This window comes from Oryx dammah, unplaced genomic scaffold (genome assembly GCF_014754425.2).
Source record: "Oryx dammah isolate SB20612 unplaced genomic scaffold, SCBI_Odam_1.1 HiC_scaffold_8, whole genome shotgun sequence".
Lineage (NCBI taxonomy): Eukaryota > Metazoa > Chordata > Mammalia > Artiodactyla > Bovidae > Oryx > Oryx dammah.
Genome location: NW_024070192.1, coordinates 44,159,358 through 44,177,487, shown reverse-complemented (window position 1 = coordinate 44,177,487; position 18,130 = coordinate 44,159,358). Strand labels below are relative to the sequence as shown.

Genomic DNA, 18,130 nt, shown 5'->3' with positions numbered 1-18,130 from the left:
AGCACATTCATCACTTGGAAGGCATTTATAGAATTCTATTTGATTCTTTTCATGATATTTGCCTGTTAACATGTCATTACACTGCAGGTTAATCAGTTCCAACTGAAGGTTGGGTGGAAGCGCCTCAACTGCATGGTCAAATGGATTAGGAAATAAAAAAATTCCCTTTGCATGTGCATCGAGGTCCAAAAAAAACTGATGCTGGAATTATAGCTCAGAAAATATATCTGTTTTGCCATCTGAAGATCCACGTTTTTTCTCCTCTTGTTTTGGCATATGTATGTACTGGTAATAAAAAAATAAAACGCTACATGTGGCACATGAGAGGCTGCTGCCAAGTCTCAAGTGTGTCAGCGCAGTTTGCAGGGCGACGAGCAGTGGTGTGATGACAGTTGCCACAGACAAGCTCTGCTGCAACCACATGACTGCCTTCACAGCAGGAAAGCGCAAACAGATGTGAGGGGATGAACACGGCTGTGCTGCAATAAAGCTTACCTATGAACGGTGAAATCTGAAGGCCTTATAAATTCCCCTATATCTCAAAACATCATTCTTTTTGACTTTTCCCCCAATCATTAAAAAATGTAAAATGTATCTTAGCTCACAGGCTAGATAAAAGCTGGTGGCAGTCGACAGATGAATGGATAAAATAGCTGTGATACATATATATGATGGAATATTACTCAGCCATAAAAATCAATGCTATGACTGACTCATTAGAGTCAGTTCTAATGAGGTGGATGAACCTAGTCTATTATATAGAGTGAAGGAAGTCAGAAAGAGAAAAACAAGTATCATATACTAATGCAATATATGTAATCTAGAAAGATGGTACTGATGAAATTATTTGCAGAGCAGCAATGGAGACAGATATACAGCACAGACTTATGGACATGGTGGCAGGGAGGAAAGAGTGGGATGGATGGAGAGAATAAGATGGAAACATACATTACCATATGTAAAATAGACAGCCAATGGGAATTTGCTATATGACTCAGGGAACTCAAACCGGGGCTCTGTAACAACCTAGAGAGGTGGGATGGGGAGGGAGGTTCAAGAGCAAGGGGACATATATATATCTATGGCTGATTCATGCTGATGCTTGGCAGAAACCAACATAATTCTGTAAAGCAATTATACTTCAATAAAAAAATAAATTAAAAAAAGCAGGTGACAGGCCAAATTTGGCCCGTGGGTCAGTTCTCCAACCATTCACCTATACTATAAATTTTTCCTGAAAAAAATCTTTTCAGGAAGCTTTTTTCCCCCAGCAAACTTCTATTCCTTAAATACTCAAAATAACAAGGAAAGAAACAAATAACTCAATTAAGAGGTGGATAAAATACTTAAATAGACCTTTCTCCAAAGGAGATACACAAATGGCCAGTAAACACATGGAATGATGTTCGATATCATTAGCCATCATGGAAACAGCGTAAGGTACCACTCCCATCCACCAGGATGGCTATGAACAAACAAAGGCCAGGGGGAGGATAGCAGGTGCTGGCAAAGATGTGGAGAAATTCGGACTCTAATTTTAGTGGTTCCTCACTATGAGTAATGGAGAAGGAAATGGCAACCCACTCCAGTGTTCTTGCCTGGAGAATCCCAGGGATGGGGGAGCCTGGTGGGCTGCCATCTATGGGGTCACACAGAGTCGGACATGACTGAAGTGACTTAGCAGCAGCAGCAGCAGCAGTATGAGTAAAACAGAGAATTACCATGTGACCTAGCAATTCCACTGCTAAACAGACATTCAAAACAGGGGTTCAAACTTGTGTGTGAATGTTCTTTGCAATATTCACAACAGCCAAAACGTGGAAGCAACCCGATTATCTACCAACAGTTGAATGGATAAACAAAATGTGCTATATCCGTACAATGAAGGGTCACTTGGCCATAAAAAGGAATGCAGTACTAGTAACGCTGCAACATGGATGTACCTTGGAAACATTACGCTGCGTCAAAGAAGCCAGACACAGCAGACCACATACTGTATGATTCCATTCATATGAAATGCCCAGAAGAGGCAAATTCAGAGAGACAGAGAGTAGACCAGGGGGAGGGGGAAGAGGCACTGGGAGTTACTGCTAATGGGTACAGGGTTTCTCTGGGGGTGATGAAATGCTCTGAAATCAGTGATGATGAACACACAACTTCGTGAATACACTAAAAATCACTGAAAAGAACAAAAAAGCGAATTTTATGGTATGTGAGTTATATCTCAATTTAAAATTTAATTTTAAAAGTGTATGGTGGTTGGCAGTGGAAAGAACCAGAATGTGTGAAATTCCTTAAGTTTATTGACTTAAATAATTTTGCCTGTTACACATAATTAAAAAAAACCCTTTATACTTTGGCAGAAAAAAAGTCTATGGTAAAATATCGTTAAATTTTAGATATTTCATTAAGGAATTACTATGTTTCTAAGCTATGGAACAAAAGGGAGTATTCCAATTGTATTATATATCATATCCATGTCAAATAATTATACAACTTTTTTGCTTGTGTGTGTTACTAAGTTTGTGGATTTTATTGTAGCAAAGCAAATAGACCATTAGTTAAGTCTTTGGACTTTTTGTTGTTACAGTTGCCAATTCTTCTGTTTATTTTAATTATATTTCTTAAAATAGTATTTGACCTGGCATATTATTCTGAGCATTAAATGTGACTGTCTTGAAGAAAAGTACCTAGGAAATATAACAGTTTAATAAGTAATAAATTTAAATTTCAGCAGTTTAGATGAACACTTAAGAGTTACTAACAGTATCATAATGGAGTTGATACCTACGCATCTCAGTCCTTACTAACATAGTCTGATAGGATGGAGGGTTTACCTCTTTCTCCTCTGGGCAGTACAGGGGCCCTGTAGGATGAAGAACTGCTTTCTGTGCATAATAGAAGAGCTCTGATATGTTCTTCAGATTTTTTGCTGAACACTGAAAAGAAAATTTTAAATGTTTCACTCTGAAAGCAATTCAGAGAGAGGGCTAAAAACATTAAAAAAAAATTTTTTTTTAACTATCAAAATTCCTTGAAGAAACTGAAAAAATCCAATTTTTTTTTTAGTGGGTATCACCATATGATAGACTACAAAGAGCCCAAAGGCCAATTTCAAGTCTGTTTTATTTGATTTACATGACTTCACAAACAGGAACTTTATTGCACCCCACATCTTCCCCCAGCTCCTATTCTGAACCTCAATTTAGTGAGAATTCACCAACCGTAAATTTCAAAATCAAATGAGAAGGCATACCTCCACACAGGTTTCTATTTCTGTGTACTGGTTCATAATAGGAAGGATGGTCTCCATACTACTATATTCCACAAGGTCAGATTTGTTCCCAACCAATATCAAAGGCAGCCTGAAATAAACAGGGCACATGGTAATAATAAGGAAGGCAAAAGACATTAGATTTTATTTTAATGTACATTGTAACCTGGTAAAGTACAATGATAAATTGAAGAGGGCGAACTATACATGGTAATCAGGGAACAATCCCTCTGACAAAGCAGCATTTGAGGCAAGGAGTGAAGGATGAGACAGAACCTGTCAGGTGAAGAGCCTGGAAAGAGCTGGCTGGGACGAAGCGACAGCATGTGGGAAAGCCCCAAACTGAAGAAACATCCCCATGAGTCCGGAGAACAGAAAAATGCCAGAGTGGCTGAGGAGGTCAAAGGCGAAGACAGATGAAGCACAGCTGGAGAGCAAAGGCCAGATGCAACAGGACTTTACAGCTACAGTAAAGAGAGCGTGTTTTAAGTGTAAAATGACACGATCTGATGGACATTTTTAAATGCAGTCACTTGTTATCTTTTAGAGATACATATTGAAATAGTTAAGAGTATGATATGATGTCTGATTTGTTCAAAATGATCCCAAAGGAAGGGGTAATAAATGAAACAACACTGGCCATGAGTTGTTAATCGTTGAAGCTGGATGATACAGAGGGATTCATTATATTATTCTCTCTACTTCTGTATATATTTGATTTTTTTCAATAATAAAAAAGTTCTTTTAATGTGGTATCCTGGATTAGGGTAGTGAAGACAGGAAATTTTCAGACTTGAGATATATTTTTGAAGTAGACCAGATAGGAGCAATGGTAGATTAGATATGGAGATTGAAGGAAAACATAAATCAAGAAAAGTACATAGATTTCTTTGGCTGGACAAAAGGAGTAGATTTTTTTTTCCATTTTTAAAGTTCTAATTGAATTTGTTACAGCATATTGCTTCTGTTTTATGTTTTGGTCCTTTGGCCCAGAGGCACGTGGGATCCTAGTTCCCCGTACTGGAAGGCAAAGTCCCAACCACTGGACTGCCAGGGAAGTCCCCAAAATGAACAGATCTTTTGAGACAGGAAAGATTGAGAAATCTGGGGGTGGGGGCAGAGGGGAATAGGCAGGAAATAAAGAATTTTATTTTCAATAAATTAAATCTGAAAGGCCTATCAGAAATCTGAATGGGAATCACCAAGGAGAACTAGCCCAGTGGAGAACAATTATTTGTACAACCCATGAGAGAGCTTAAAGAGAAGGCAAATCATCTAGCTGGGACTCAGATTGTAAAAGAAACACTTGCAGGCATTTATTTAAACACCTAGTGTGTTTATTACATGTAAAAGGACTGGCCCACTACATAACCTAAACACAGATTGTTAATAGAGCCAGGAGAGTTCCCACAAATGCACTACTTTACAACCAAAGGTGTGCTCAGAATAATTTACGGATCTTAAAAAAAGAAAACACACAAGTCCAAGCCTTACTCCAAACGGACTAATCCTAAAACTCAAACAGTAGAGCAAAGGCATCTACATTGTTGTAAGGTACCTCAGGTGACAGTGATGGGCATATCTAACTAAGGACCATTGTGATAATGGTCCACAGAAGTCCTAGATAAGAACATATGTGTAACAAATATAAACTTAAGGTATGAGGCCCAGGAAAGAAGGTACTGGGAAAACACGAAGTCCATACATTAATGCAATAGACCACCTTGGAACAAATCAACCACAAGAGAAATAAATATGTTCCTATGATTCAGGGAAGGGTAAAGGTATACCCAGGCCTGAGAAAGTTCAATTAGATCTCCCAAACACTGAAGGCCACCTTCAGATGGCACACTAAAGGGGCATGAGACCAGCCAGCTAGTTTCTAGAGAGCAGTTTAGGAAGCTGTCATGGTAGAGTCAATTTAAAAAATTCAGTTGTTCAAGCTAGCGCTTCATAGATCCTGGCAAAACTAACTTCTCTGAAGAGTCCTCGAAACAGTTCAAGAAATGAGCAAGAAAAGCAAGTGTCAGGAGCATGGAGGCATTGTTTTCTCCAAGGCAGTCCGGTCCAATACAACCTCTGTGATAACAGAAATGAACTTTATTTGTACTGTCCGTTACCTTAACCTCTAGCCACAAGTCCCTATGAAGCACTTGAATGTGGCTGCATCTGAGGCACCAAATTTTTAGTTTTATGTAATTTTACTTAAATTGCCACAACTGACTAGAAGCTATTCCACTAGACAGTATAGCTCTAAAGAGCTCCTTTCAGCTCAGTCAGTCAGTCATTACAAAGTGACTTTAAAACAGTGATAATGACTGTGCTCTTAACATATTTCACATGGTGAACATTCAATGATTGGGGTAATGCCAGTCCTCAAAAGGGCATCTCAAGAAAGAGGGCACATTACAGTTTCAGAGCTCTATTTTCTGCTTTGCTCTCAAATATGTATGCAGCCTCAAGTAATTCCTCTCTGATGAAGGTGTGTGTGTATAAACAGACCTATTAAATAAAGCACATATGGCAAACTGTTAACTAGTAGATCTAAATGAATAGTTTACAGATGTTCATTGCACTATTTCTTGCAACTTTTCTCTAAGTTTGAAATTTTTCAATATACGAAGTTTCAGAGAGAAAAAAGTACCTGCTGTCTTTGTCTGTTCTTTCATTTATGAGAGGAATCCATCGACTTGTTACCTAAAATGAAAATTAACAGGAGTTAAGGCCTAATGAAGATCTCCCTTGAAAAATACACCACCCTAGGACTCCTAAAATTCTAAATTGAGGATCAATTTTAAAAGTGCCCCCACTGAAATTTAACAAAGTATAGTGAAAAGTCACATATTCATACCTTATCAATGGAATGCTTGTTGTTAACAGCATAAACTATGCAGATGACATTAGCCTAGAAGAAAAATTAACAAATCGATGGTATTTTAAAATAATACAAATGTAGCATCTAATTACCAGCTAGCTAATATACTTCAGTCTAACAAAGAAAAAAATTTGAAAATTAAAAAACTTAGCATGCCTCTAAGAGCAAAAGGATTTACGGCAAAAATATATACTCAAAGTCAGCAGTGACAATGAAGAACTGAAAAAGCCCTCTCTGTGAGAGAAGGAAACGGCAGACACAGGATCATCATTGTTCTCCCACAAACAACCTAGAATTCTTTTTTTTTAAACTCACCTGTGATATTTCTTGATGAAGCTGTTCATCACTCTGTTCTGCTTCTACAAATGACAAAGTCATTTTTTTCATGTTTTAAACACTTTCATAAAAATTAATAAACAACCAAGCTAAAATCCATTTGACATCCACCTAACATCCCTCAAAACCTCCCTCACCTCTCATGTTATTTACAAGATGCACTACCAGACAAGTGGCAAAAGAAAAGGGAAAGCCAGAGAAAGGAAAGAGTGGGACTATGATAAGGAAGCTGGCTGGCACGGAGAGACAAGTCTACACGAAGATAAGTCAGGCAGGGAAGAGCACAAGACATTGAGTGATAAATCTGGGCCAGCATCTGATCCAAAGCTGAGAAGGGACTGGCAAAAGAGATCAGAAACTCAAGCTAGAAGACTGGGTACTAAAGAGTCAGAAGCCCAGACAAAAAGTCAATACACACAGGGTCAAAAAGCCAGGTGAGAGTCTGGGAAATACAAGCTTAAGATCTAGAAAGCTGACAGAAGTAATCTTAACCAGGCCCCAGAGGCAAAACCAGAGCATGATAATGAAAAGTCAAGAATTCCTTCACTCCCATCTCTCTGGCTATAACTGTTCACATGGAGGGATATGCCTATAATCCCACAGGTGCAGGGGATGGGCATGATACATAGCTAGGAGAGAGAAGTAAACAAAGGAAGAGCAAAGCAATTATTGATACATTAGATCACTTTACCTTAACTGCTTCCCCTCAAAATGTTATTTCTGACATACAAACTAATGTTACAAATGAGTACAATGGTATCTCAGTTAATGCTAAATACTGGCCATATTTCAAATATCTTCTCTAAGTTGAATAATCAAGCAGTTAAAGCTTCAATTGTAATAATGAAGTCAATCTAAACATGTAGTCACACACACTGAAAGAATAATTCTATACATAGAGCTAGTTATGAGACACTGTAGCAGGGAGCATCCAACCCCCGTCAGCTTCTAGTACAGTACTGTTCAACAGAAATGTGATATAAACCATACATGGAATTTTAAATTTTCTAGTAGTCACCTACTAGAAAGAAAAAAGACACAGGTAAAATGACTTTTTAAGTTAACACAAAGTATCAAAAATACTAAAATTTCAAGATGTAATCAACAGAAAAACTATGAGATCCTGTACTTTATTTCATACTGTCTTCTAAGTCCACTTATATTTTATACTTAGAGCACATTTCAATTTCGACTAGACACATTTTAAGTGTTCAACAATCACATGTATTAGACTGTACAGTTCTAGTGTTTCATTTTTAGAATGGATGGGATACCAGCTCAGCAAAACAAAGTATTACCAATGTGGTTATACACATTTTTAAAAATAGATTTCATTTTTCAGAGCAGTTTTAGGTTCACAACAAAACTGAGTGGAAGGCAGAGATTTCCCATATACCTCCTGATTTCATATACAGTTTACCCCATTATCAACAGCCCGCATCAGTGATACACGTTACAACTGACCCTTCCTTTCCGAAAGAAGTTCCAGAACAAAGCAAAATAACTTAATGATTAAAAAGTAAGTAGTATTGTGCAGAAAAGCTTTACATTATTAAAAACAATATAGATGTGCTTCCATTATCATTTAATGTAAGCAAACCTGTTTCAACTTTTTTTTTTTTTTTTAGGAAAAACTCTGACAAATTAAAAACAAACTTAGAACTCAACAAATTTTCACATGAGAACTCTTTCTACATCACCATGCCTGAATGCTTGATAACAAAACAACACAGAACTCTGCAAATATGCTAATTCAAGGAGGGTTACGATTTATCTGGTCATCTGCCATCCCCCTTTCCCTTTCATTATTATGGAACCCTTAGTAAATTAGGGACAGAGAACTGCACGGTGGAGGCTTTTTGTGGGGTGTGGGGTGAGACAAGAAGAGTAAATAATCATTTACTGTGAGAGAGAGAGACACCCCTCCTGAAACATTTTTTAACGCTTAGTAAGTATCTTTCTAAGGACTTTTAAATTAACACTACAGCTTCACCTGCAAGAAGACATGTACTACCTGAGTAATCTACAATGTGCGTTGGAACTCTCTCAGGGGTAACATCAGCGGGAATGGTGATTTCTTCTGCCCGGGGAGGAACCTTCATTTGCAAACAAATATAAAAGAAAGAAAAACCTTTGAATATCAGCAATCAAACTTTTTAGTAAAGATTATGTAAATTCATGTATAATTAGCCCTTTCACCCATGCTTACCTTTACGGGTATTTATTATAATTTTAAATGTTTGTTTTTGTGCTTTACCATAGATGCAAATACATACTAATATATGATAAAACACTAAAAAAATAAAATAAAAGCACATTTATACCTGTGTGGGCACAGGATATATTGAGGACACTTCAGCTCCCAAAACAATAATTTAACGTTTCAAAATTAGATTTCTAAAATGTAGTTTTCATTCTATTTTGTTGAACGCTTAAGATATTCGGCAAGTGAAGACCTATCCTCAAGGGACTGCCCTGGCAGTTCAGTGGTTAAGATTCCATCCTCCTGTCCTTTCCAACTACGATCCAGCAGGATGGCACCCACACAAAGACAGCTAGAAGAAGAGCTGATCCACCATCAGTGAGGTGGTGACCAGAATACACTATCAGCATTCACAAGTGTATCCATGGAGTGGGTTTCAAGAAGTATGCCCCTTTAGGCACTCAAAGAAATCCAGAAATTGGCCATGAAGGAGATGGGAACCCCAGATGTTCGCACTGACATGGCTCAACAGAGCTGTATGGGCCAAAGGAATAAGGAATGTCCCATACTGGTATGCAGCTGTCCAAAAAACAAAATTAAGATGAGACTCACCAAACGAGCTCTACTCTTGGGCTACCTACGTGCCTGTCACAACTTTAAAAAATCTAGACACTTAATGTGGATGAGAACTACTGATTGCCCAATAAAGGTTAATGAACCGAAAAAAAAAAATTCTTCACTCCCAATGCAGGAGGTATGGGTTTCATCCCTGGTCAGGGAATTAAGATTCTGCATGCCACTCAGCGCAGCCAAAAAAGAAAAGAAATCTGCAAATATATTATCAAAATTTATCTCTTCTAGAAGATAACTGTTTGGCTATATAAACTTGAAGCATAATAACTCCATTATTTTAAAAAACTCCTTATCCACACCCAAAAGGACTATGATAAAATAACAGTTCTAAACTAAGTTAAAATATCACAAAAATCTTTTATGTATTATACTCTAAGTGATTATAATTAATGTTGCTGATTTCACAAACTACATATGAAAATATACTCCACTTTACAAATTATGGTTTATTTAACTATCTTTTTAAGAGAAAAAAAAGAAAGAAACAATGGTCACATGACAATTGTAATTACTGAAATAACTACTACATAATACATTAAATTGCTCTCTCAACAATGAAATTGCACAGATGTTCCTAATTATACAAGAGTAAATAAATCATAAATGCAAACCATGGCTCCAGTAATACCTATTATATGAAGAAAGAAAATAAAAAGAAATAATCTTTATCTCATTTACATTGATCCCATTCCTCATAACAATATCTTTACATAATGCTTTAGGCAACTGTTCATTACTAGATCTTCCAACATGTAAATAAATACATTGCCAGCAATAACAAAACCACCATGCTTTTGCTGGTATTTTAGTAAGTTTATCTCATTTGAGACCCACAACAATTCTTCGAGGTGGGCAAAGGTGGAATGAATTAGATTTTTTATTTGTAAAATGATGTAGGTAGATAATATTTGACATTTTCAAACATGGGTATCAGAATCCTAGTGGCTCTAATGATGTCTCAAAGACTGGGGGGAGTCGGACAGAAGGCAGGTGCGGAGCCAGACATTTCATCCTTACTTCAACTAAAGGAACACTCATCTGTTCTATGTTTGGGGCTTATAAAAACATTTTATTTTTAAGAAAGAATTACATAGCCTAGATGATCCCTAATATTCCTTTCAGCTCCCATTTTACAGATGAGACAACTAAGGCAATGAGATGACAAATGTCCTAGCCAAGGTCAAAAGTAAGAAACATAAAGGCCTTATGTGAACTCAGAACTGGTTTGACTGGTCTCTCCTATATTTCAGGGATGTCTTGTAAAAACTAACATGAGCCTTTCTAAAAGTCATTAACTATCAGAAAGGAAACACACACCAAAAAAACCCTAAAATGTATTTCATTTAACTTAATTTTGATAAAATTTTAAATGTAGGAAAGAAATCACAATGCCTACCTCTTCTGGGAATTCTTCACTGACTAGAGACATAATCAGTGATGTCTTCCCAACTCTAGCTGTGAAAAGGAAAAAGGATTACTTTAATAAAGTATTCAGATTCCAGAATGCTCAAATTTAGCAACCACACAGTGAAGTACTGTTATTTGTTACCTAAAATCAGAGGATCAGAGGCATCTAAATTACCAATTTTCAGTACATCTGTTTTTTTCTGCTTAGAAAAGTTACACAGGTTCACCGTTTAAAACAAAAAAATTACTAGAATATATACTATAAACGTAAACATCTCCCATAGTATCCCCCATAAACTGTTTAATATGTATAGTCTCCCAGATCTTCCCACACTCGTATTAACATATTACAATAATTTACCACAGTAGATGAGAGCATTTATACTATTTTACAATTTTTATCACTTAATTACGTATTGGGGCAGTATTCCATGACAATCTTTAGAAATCTCCCGGAAGAGGAAAGAGAAAGTTATCACTTAATACAGAGTTTTTGTTGGTAATGAAGAAGTTGTTTTAAATGTAGAAAGTGGTGATGGTTACACAACATTGCAAACATATTTAATGCCCTTGAACAGAATATTTACTAAAGGTAAAAAATGTTATGTTTTTTGTATATTTTATCACAATTTTTAAAAGCAGTAATAATAAATGCATTTTATATTAACATTTAAAAAGCTTCCTACATTATTTTTTGATAAGCGTATAAGAATCCAGTGTGTGATGTGTCATAATTTATTAATGTAATCTCCTAATGATGAACGGTGCTGCAATGTTAATCTCTACAGGATAAATTCCTAGAAGTGGAACTCAAGTTAGCACACATGATCTTTTTGTTTTTAATAGACATTGTTATATTATTGTCAAAAAAGAATAATTTACATCCTTAACAATAGAAGATCAGAGTGTCTATTTCTTCATATCTTTACATCCTTTCTTTTTTAAGGTATCATATTTAAAGGGTTAGTAAGAGCAAAGAAACTTCTCTTACATTTTCTAACCTAGCAGTTTTTTTAATGTACAAACTTAAATTCTTAATTTTCTTTCTGAAACTTGACTTTCATTCCCATCATTTTCTGATCATATGATTACTATTATTAGACATTCGAATGCTTATCAACTAAAATCTTTTTGTGATTCTAGAGGAAAACAGTCCACCTGCCTGTTGATCTCTGCTGTGATAGCAAACTATAGTTTTCAAAAGTCTAAATATAAAAGAGCTGGAAAATGTTTAAGTCAAGGAAAGTCACATTCCTTTGCTAAGTAAGTGACTAAAAAGAAAGTGTGACTAAAACTACAAGTCAAGTCTGTGGAAAAATGAGAGAGTACTGTTCAAAACAACTCAGAGGGCATGCTGCAGACAAGCGGCTGCAGCTGATAGAGGGCAGTCCAGATGCTTAACAGGCATCCTCTGGCTCTGACTCTTCAATCCTTTCAATTTACACATGTGAGAAGGCTTGGGCCACCTTCTTCAACGGGTTGACAAGGTAACATTTCCCTGAGTCAGAGAATCTGGAGCCCATCATCAGAGAACTGCTAGGAGCCAGGTACTGAAGTCAACTTATCCCACTCCCCACAGAAATTTCAGATGAAGAGCCTGGGACCCAGCCACAGTGATTTTCTCATGGTCTCACTAGTAACAGACCTAGGAGAATAACCCATTTTAACACGTTAGTAATACAGAAAATGCAAAAGTCAGCGAGCACCGCATACACAAATACTACATAAGATAATTAAAATAATTCAGATTCACTGGTGACTAATTCAGCAGCTCTAGATCTTTTTATTTTTAGAAAATTCCAGATGTACTGAAAAATTGCAAAAATAATTCAAAGGACTCAAGTCTATCCTTTAACCAAATTCCCCACATGTTAGCATTTAACCATATTTGCATTATTATTCTATATATACACATAATTTTTTAAAAAAACATGAGAGTAAATCACAAACATGATGCCCCTTTACCCTGAAGCATTCTAGTATGTATTTCCCAGAAACAGTATCATTCTCTTACATAACCACAGTTAAATAAAGTTATGTCAAGATCAGGAAATTAAACCCCAAAGAGTGCTATTATGTAATCTATAAACCTTATTCATGTCTCACTATTATCCGTTATAGAAAAGAAAAATCTTTTCTGTCCAGAATCAAATGTTCCATTTGGCTGTCATAGCTCTTTAGCCTCCTTTAATCTGGAAGCTTTCCTCCATCTTTATCTTTCATGACCCTCACATTTCTGAAGACTACAAGTAATTTATTCTGTAATATCTCTCTCAACTGGGTCTGTATGATGTTATCCCACGATTGATTTCAGGCTCTGCTTTTTTGGCAGAATATGAGAGAAGTGTTCTTGTGTCCTCTCAGTGTGCCATAGCAGAAAGGAGGTAATCTCAGTTTATCCCACTACTGTGATGTTCACTGTCATCACTTGGAGGAGGTGGTGTTAGGTTTCTCCAGTAAAGTTATTTTTTTCTAATTAAAAAATATCTTATGAGGAGGTACTTTGAGACTTTGTAAATTTTCTGGTTCTCATCAAACTTTTGGCTATTAGGTGTAGCAGCCATTCAAGCTTCTTGCCTAAAACAACTAAAATCCTTTTGTGAAGTATTGCTATCGTGGCTGCTAGATGGTGATTTTTTATTTCTATCTATTCTCCTATATTACTTTGCATTCTCCTGTAAGAAAAAACTTTCCCTTCTGTTTCTTATGAGTGTGGTCTCATGGATTATTATATTATTCTATGGGTTATAATCCATTACAGTCATTATCTGGAGGCTCAAATTGTTTCATTTTATTTAAAAAAAATGGCAGGCCAGTATATATAACCATGAACAATATGATTTTTTTCTTTCCTTTTTTTATTATTAAAAAATGGAAACATTCCAGAATTAGTGACAACAGTGTAATCTCGTGTGTGAACCCATCACCCAACCTCATCTCCTTTCCATATTCTCTCTTGTCCTTTCCCATGAATTATTTTGAAGCAAGTCTCAAATACGTATCATCTTCACCATGTACAATATGATTTTATAAATATATATAATTTGGGGGACTAGAAAAAGTCAATACTTTCGGGGAGATACTAATACCATCTCTTCAAGGTTCCATCCAGTAAGAATTTAACAACATCATATATGTGAAAGTGCTCAGGCAGAGCACCTGACCTATCACTGTCTCTGAATAAAGGTTTTAACTTTCCTTCTTAAAAAACAAAAGTCACTTTGGAGGTAAAAACTATCACATTCTAAATTTACAGATGGCAACTGAAATTTACTGCAGTTTTAACTTGTTAAACGCATTCCTGCATCCCTTCTATGCATTTCTTGAGCACTTCTACACTCGAGGCACTACTCCAAGTCAGGGGGATACTACTGATCAAGGAATTACCTTTTCCCTACTTTTATATTCTTGGAGATTACATTCCAATGGATTTAGGATATTTTTCACCAATAAGGAACACTCTTTCTACATCAGGATAAAAAGCTAAAAAAAAAAAAAGGGTAACCATCTTTGCCTAACCCTTTGTACTGATCATTCAAGTTCTGTCAAACTTCCTCTGACATTTTTAATACTCATTCCTTCCTCTCTGTTCCCAGTTTCCCCTAAATATAGCACTTTTACCAAAACACTTCCTAGTTCACAACTCTCTACCCCCTTCCCCAGTCTCTCCTCTCATTAATACATCAGTAATATGAATGCAGTCCATCTTTCTTGCACATTCTTTACATCTCCTAACTCACCTGATCAAAAGCCATCCCTGACTCTCAATTACCTACCTCATCAACGTGTCGCTATTCTATGAGCCTTTGAAAATCATACAGAATTTAACCCAGATCATCTATCTTTCTTTCTTGCTAGTCCTCATACATGATTTACTTCAATAAGGCCATTCTGTTTGTGTAAGCCCAAACAAGCCATGACAAATCCTGGCCCCACTCACACGGTTTTCTTCATCTAAAAATACCATCCCCCTTCTCTGGTATACTTTTCCAAACATTTCCCATCTCTAAAGGACAGCTCCCTCTCTTCATTCTTTCTGGAGCTGTTTCTCCACTGATCTCCAGTAGCATACTGGGCACCTACCGACCTGGGGAGTTCATCTTTCAGTGTCCTATCTTTTTGCCTTTTCATACTCTTCATGGGGTTCTCAAGGCAAGAATATTGAAGTGGTGTGCCATTCCCTTCTCCAGTGGCGAAGAACTCCAGTGGAGAACATTTTGTCAGGACTCTCCACCATGACCCGTCTGTCATGGGTGGCCCTACACGGCATGGCTCACTGTGGTCCATGTGATCAGATTGGTTAGTTTTCTGTGATTGTGGTTTTCAGTCTGTCTACCCTCTGATGGAGAAGGGTAAGAGGCTTATGGAAGCTTCCTGATGGGAGAGACTGACTGAGGGGGAAACTGGGTCTTGTTCTGATGGGTGGGGCCATGCTCAGTAAATCTTTAATCCAATTTTCTGCTGATGGGTGGAGCTGTGTTCCCTCCCTGCTATTTACCTGGGGCCAAACTATAGTGGAAAAGGTCAGTTTTCATTCCAACCCCAAAGAAAGGCAATGCCAAAGAATGCTCAAACTACCGCACAATTGCATTCATCTCACATGCTAGTAAAGTAATGCTCAAAATTCTCCAAGCCAGGCTTCAGCAATATGTGAACCATGAACTTCTTGATGTTCAAGGTGGTTTTAGAAAAGGCAGAGGAACCAGAGATCAAATTGCCAACATCCGCTGGATCATGGAAAAAGCAAGAGAGTTCCAGAAAAACATCTATCTCTGCATTATTGACTATGCCAAAGCCTTTGACTGTGTGGATCACAATAAACCATGGAAAATTCTGGGAATACCAGAGCACCTGGCCTGCCTCTTGAGAAACCTATATGCAGGTAAGGAAGTAACAGTTAGAACTGGACATGGAACGACAGGCTGGTTCCAAATAGGAAAAGGAATACGTCAAGGCTGTATATTGTCACCCTGCTTATTTAACTTATATGCAGAGTACATCATGAGAAACGCTGGACTGGAAGAAACACAAGCTGGAATCAAGATTGCCAGGAGAAATATCAATAACCTCAGATATGCAGATGACACCACCCTTATGGCAGAAAGCGAAGAAGAACTGAAGAGCCTCTTGATGAAAGTGAAAGAGGAGAGTGAAAAAGTTGGCTTAAAGCTCAACATTCAGAAAACGAAGATCAGGGCATCCGATCCCATCACTTCATGGCAAATAGATGGGGAAACAGTGGAAACAGTGGCAGACTTTATTTTTGGGGCTCCAAAATCACTGCAGATGGTGACTGCAGCCATGAAATTAAAAAATGCTTACTCTTTGGAAGGAAAGTTATGACCAACCTAGACAGCATATTCAAAAGCAGAGACATTACTTTGCCAACAAAGGTCCATCTAGCCAAGACTATGGTTTTTCCAGTGGTCATGTATGGATGTGAGAGTTGGACTGTGAAGAAAGCTGAGCGGCGAAGAATTGATGCTTTTGAACTGTGGTGTTGGAGAAGACTCTTGAGAGTCCCTTGGACTGCAAGAACATCCAACCAGTCCATCCTAAAGGAGATCAGTCCTTAGTGTTCATTGGAAAGACTGATGCTGAAGCTGAAACTCCAATACTTTGGCCACCTGATGCTAAGAGCTGACTCATTTGAAAAGGCCCTGATGCTGGGAAAGATTGAAGGCGGGAGGAGAAGGGGAGGACAGAGGATGAGATGGCTGGATGGCATCACCGACTCCATGGACATGAGTTTGGGTAAACCCTGGGAGCTGGTGATGGACAGGGAGGCCTGGCGTGCTGCAGTCCACGGGGTCGCAGAGTCGGACACGACGGAGCAACTTAACTGAAGGACACCTCAAATTCTACCTCACAATTTGTGGGATCTGACATCCTGGGGCTACTGAAGCCTTCCTCCTCCTTCTCCTCTGAACTACTCCTAAGCCATTTCATACACTGTTATGAATAGAAAGTATTAATACACACTTAACATCTATGAGTCTGAATTAACACAATAACCAGATATTTGAAAACACTGAATGGAATTTTCTAATTTTACACTGAAAAGGAAAGAAAAACTTGTAGCACATCAACTAGACTGAGGTACATAACTTGATCTCACCTTGCCCCAAACACAATGGTATTGCTGTAGCTTCAGCACTGCTATTTTGGAAACCAAGCCTACCCTTGGGAGCTCCTGGAACTCTCCCATTCACAGCTTTTCTTAAGAGTAACTGAAGAGCTGTGAATAGCAGGAAACTGCTGACACATTCAAAAACAGTTCTAAAGTTACTTTACTCAACCTGTTTTTAGTAAAAAAAAAAAATAACTAATGCTGAAATTATAACTATTTTTTATCCATTTACTTTTGGCTGCATGGGTCTTCTTTCTCTAGTTGCGTTGTGTGGGCTTCTTTGCAGTGGCTTCTCCTGTTGCGGAGCGCAGGCTCTAGGGCTTCAGCAGTTGTGGCGCCCAGGTTCCAGCGCACGGGCTCAGTAATTGCAGTGCACGGGCTTAGCTGCCCCACAGCATGTGCAATCTTCCCAGACCAGGGATCGAACCCATGTCTCCTGCACTGGCAGGCGGTTCTTAACCACTGGCCCACCAGCAAAATCCCCAAATCACAACTAGCAAAGAAGGATGTGATACAATAAAGAATACATCTGGTCTTTATGCCTAGTTCCTGGCACAGCTTCAAAATCCCTTGGAATTTCCTGAGTGAAACCAGTGTCCTTTGTTATAGTCTCTTTCAACCATGCTTCAATTTATCCTAATGAGGTGACTTATTAAAGGGGAAGAGAGGGCCTAGACAGCTTTCAGCATAGGGGTCAGCTGCCAGAAAAAATAACCATGTGATGAGGGGGCTGGAACCTTCAGCCCCACTGCAAAACCCCTGGGGAAGTGGGGCTGGGGTGCTAGAGACTGAGTTCAATGAAGGGGCTACCTAATGAAGCCCTATATGAAAACTCTGGACATATCAAAGCTCTGGGGATCTTCCTGGCTGGTGAACACATTGATGGACCATAAAGGTGGCACACCCTGACTCCACAGGAACAGCAGTTCCTGAGCTCAGGACCCTTTCGGACCTTCCCCCAGGTACCTCTTCATCTGGCTGTTCATCTGTGTAATCTTAAGCACTGCGCTCTCCTGAGTTCTGTGAGTCATTCTAGTGAATTACTGAACCCAAGGGGTTGTGGGAAGCCCCTAATTGTAGTCAGCCAGAAAGAAGTGTGGATAGTCTGGGGACCCCACTGGCAGATAGAAACTAAAAAGTAAAGGTGATCTAGTTGGGGATCTTGTCCCTTAATTTGTAGGATCTGAGGCTAATCCAGGGTAGTTAGTGTCAAAATTGAATTCAACTGAAGGACACCCAGGTAGTTTCAGAAAATTGTCAGACTGTAGACAG

At 38.1% G+C, this 18,130-nt stretch overlaps 1 protein-coding gene across 9 annotated transcripts in view; it reads right to left on the bottom strand.

Moving 5' to 3' along the window:
- Positions 1-18,130, bottom strand: part of RHOT1 (ras homolog family member T1) — a 59,976-nt gene that overhangs the window by 30,447 nt on the left and 11,399 nt on the right. For 7 of the 9 annotated variants that reach the window (XR_005721639.1, XM_040244004.1, XM_040244006.1 and 4 more), the window contains exons 2-8: positions 10,718-10,776; positions 8,500-8,581; positions 6,465-6,508; positions 6,126-6,179; positions 5,919-5,971; positions 3,257-3,365; positions 2,838-2,939 (exon numbers count right to left, since the gene is read on the bottom strand). Coding sequence is in view for 8 of the 9 variants with exons in the window: in XM_040244004.1 (XP_040099938.1) it covers positions 2,838-2,939; positions 3,257-3,365; positions 5,919-5,971; positions 6,126-6,179; positions 6,465-6,508; positions 8,500-8,581; positions 10,718-10,776 (503 nt within the window). In the remaining variant the exon portion in view is untranslated. The remainder of the gene's footprint in view (positions 1-2,837; positions 2,940-3,256; positions 3,366-5,918; positions 5,972-6,125; positions 6,180-6,464; positions 6,509-8,499; positions 8,582-10,717; positions 10,777-18,130) is intronic. The other 2 variants (XM_040244011.1, XM_040244012.1) reach the window with 1 other exon arrangement.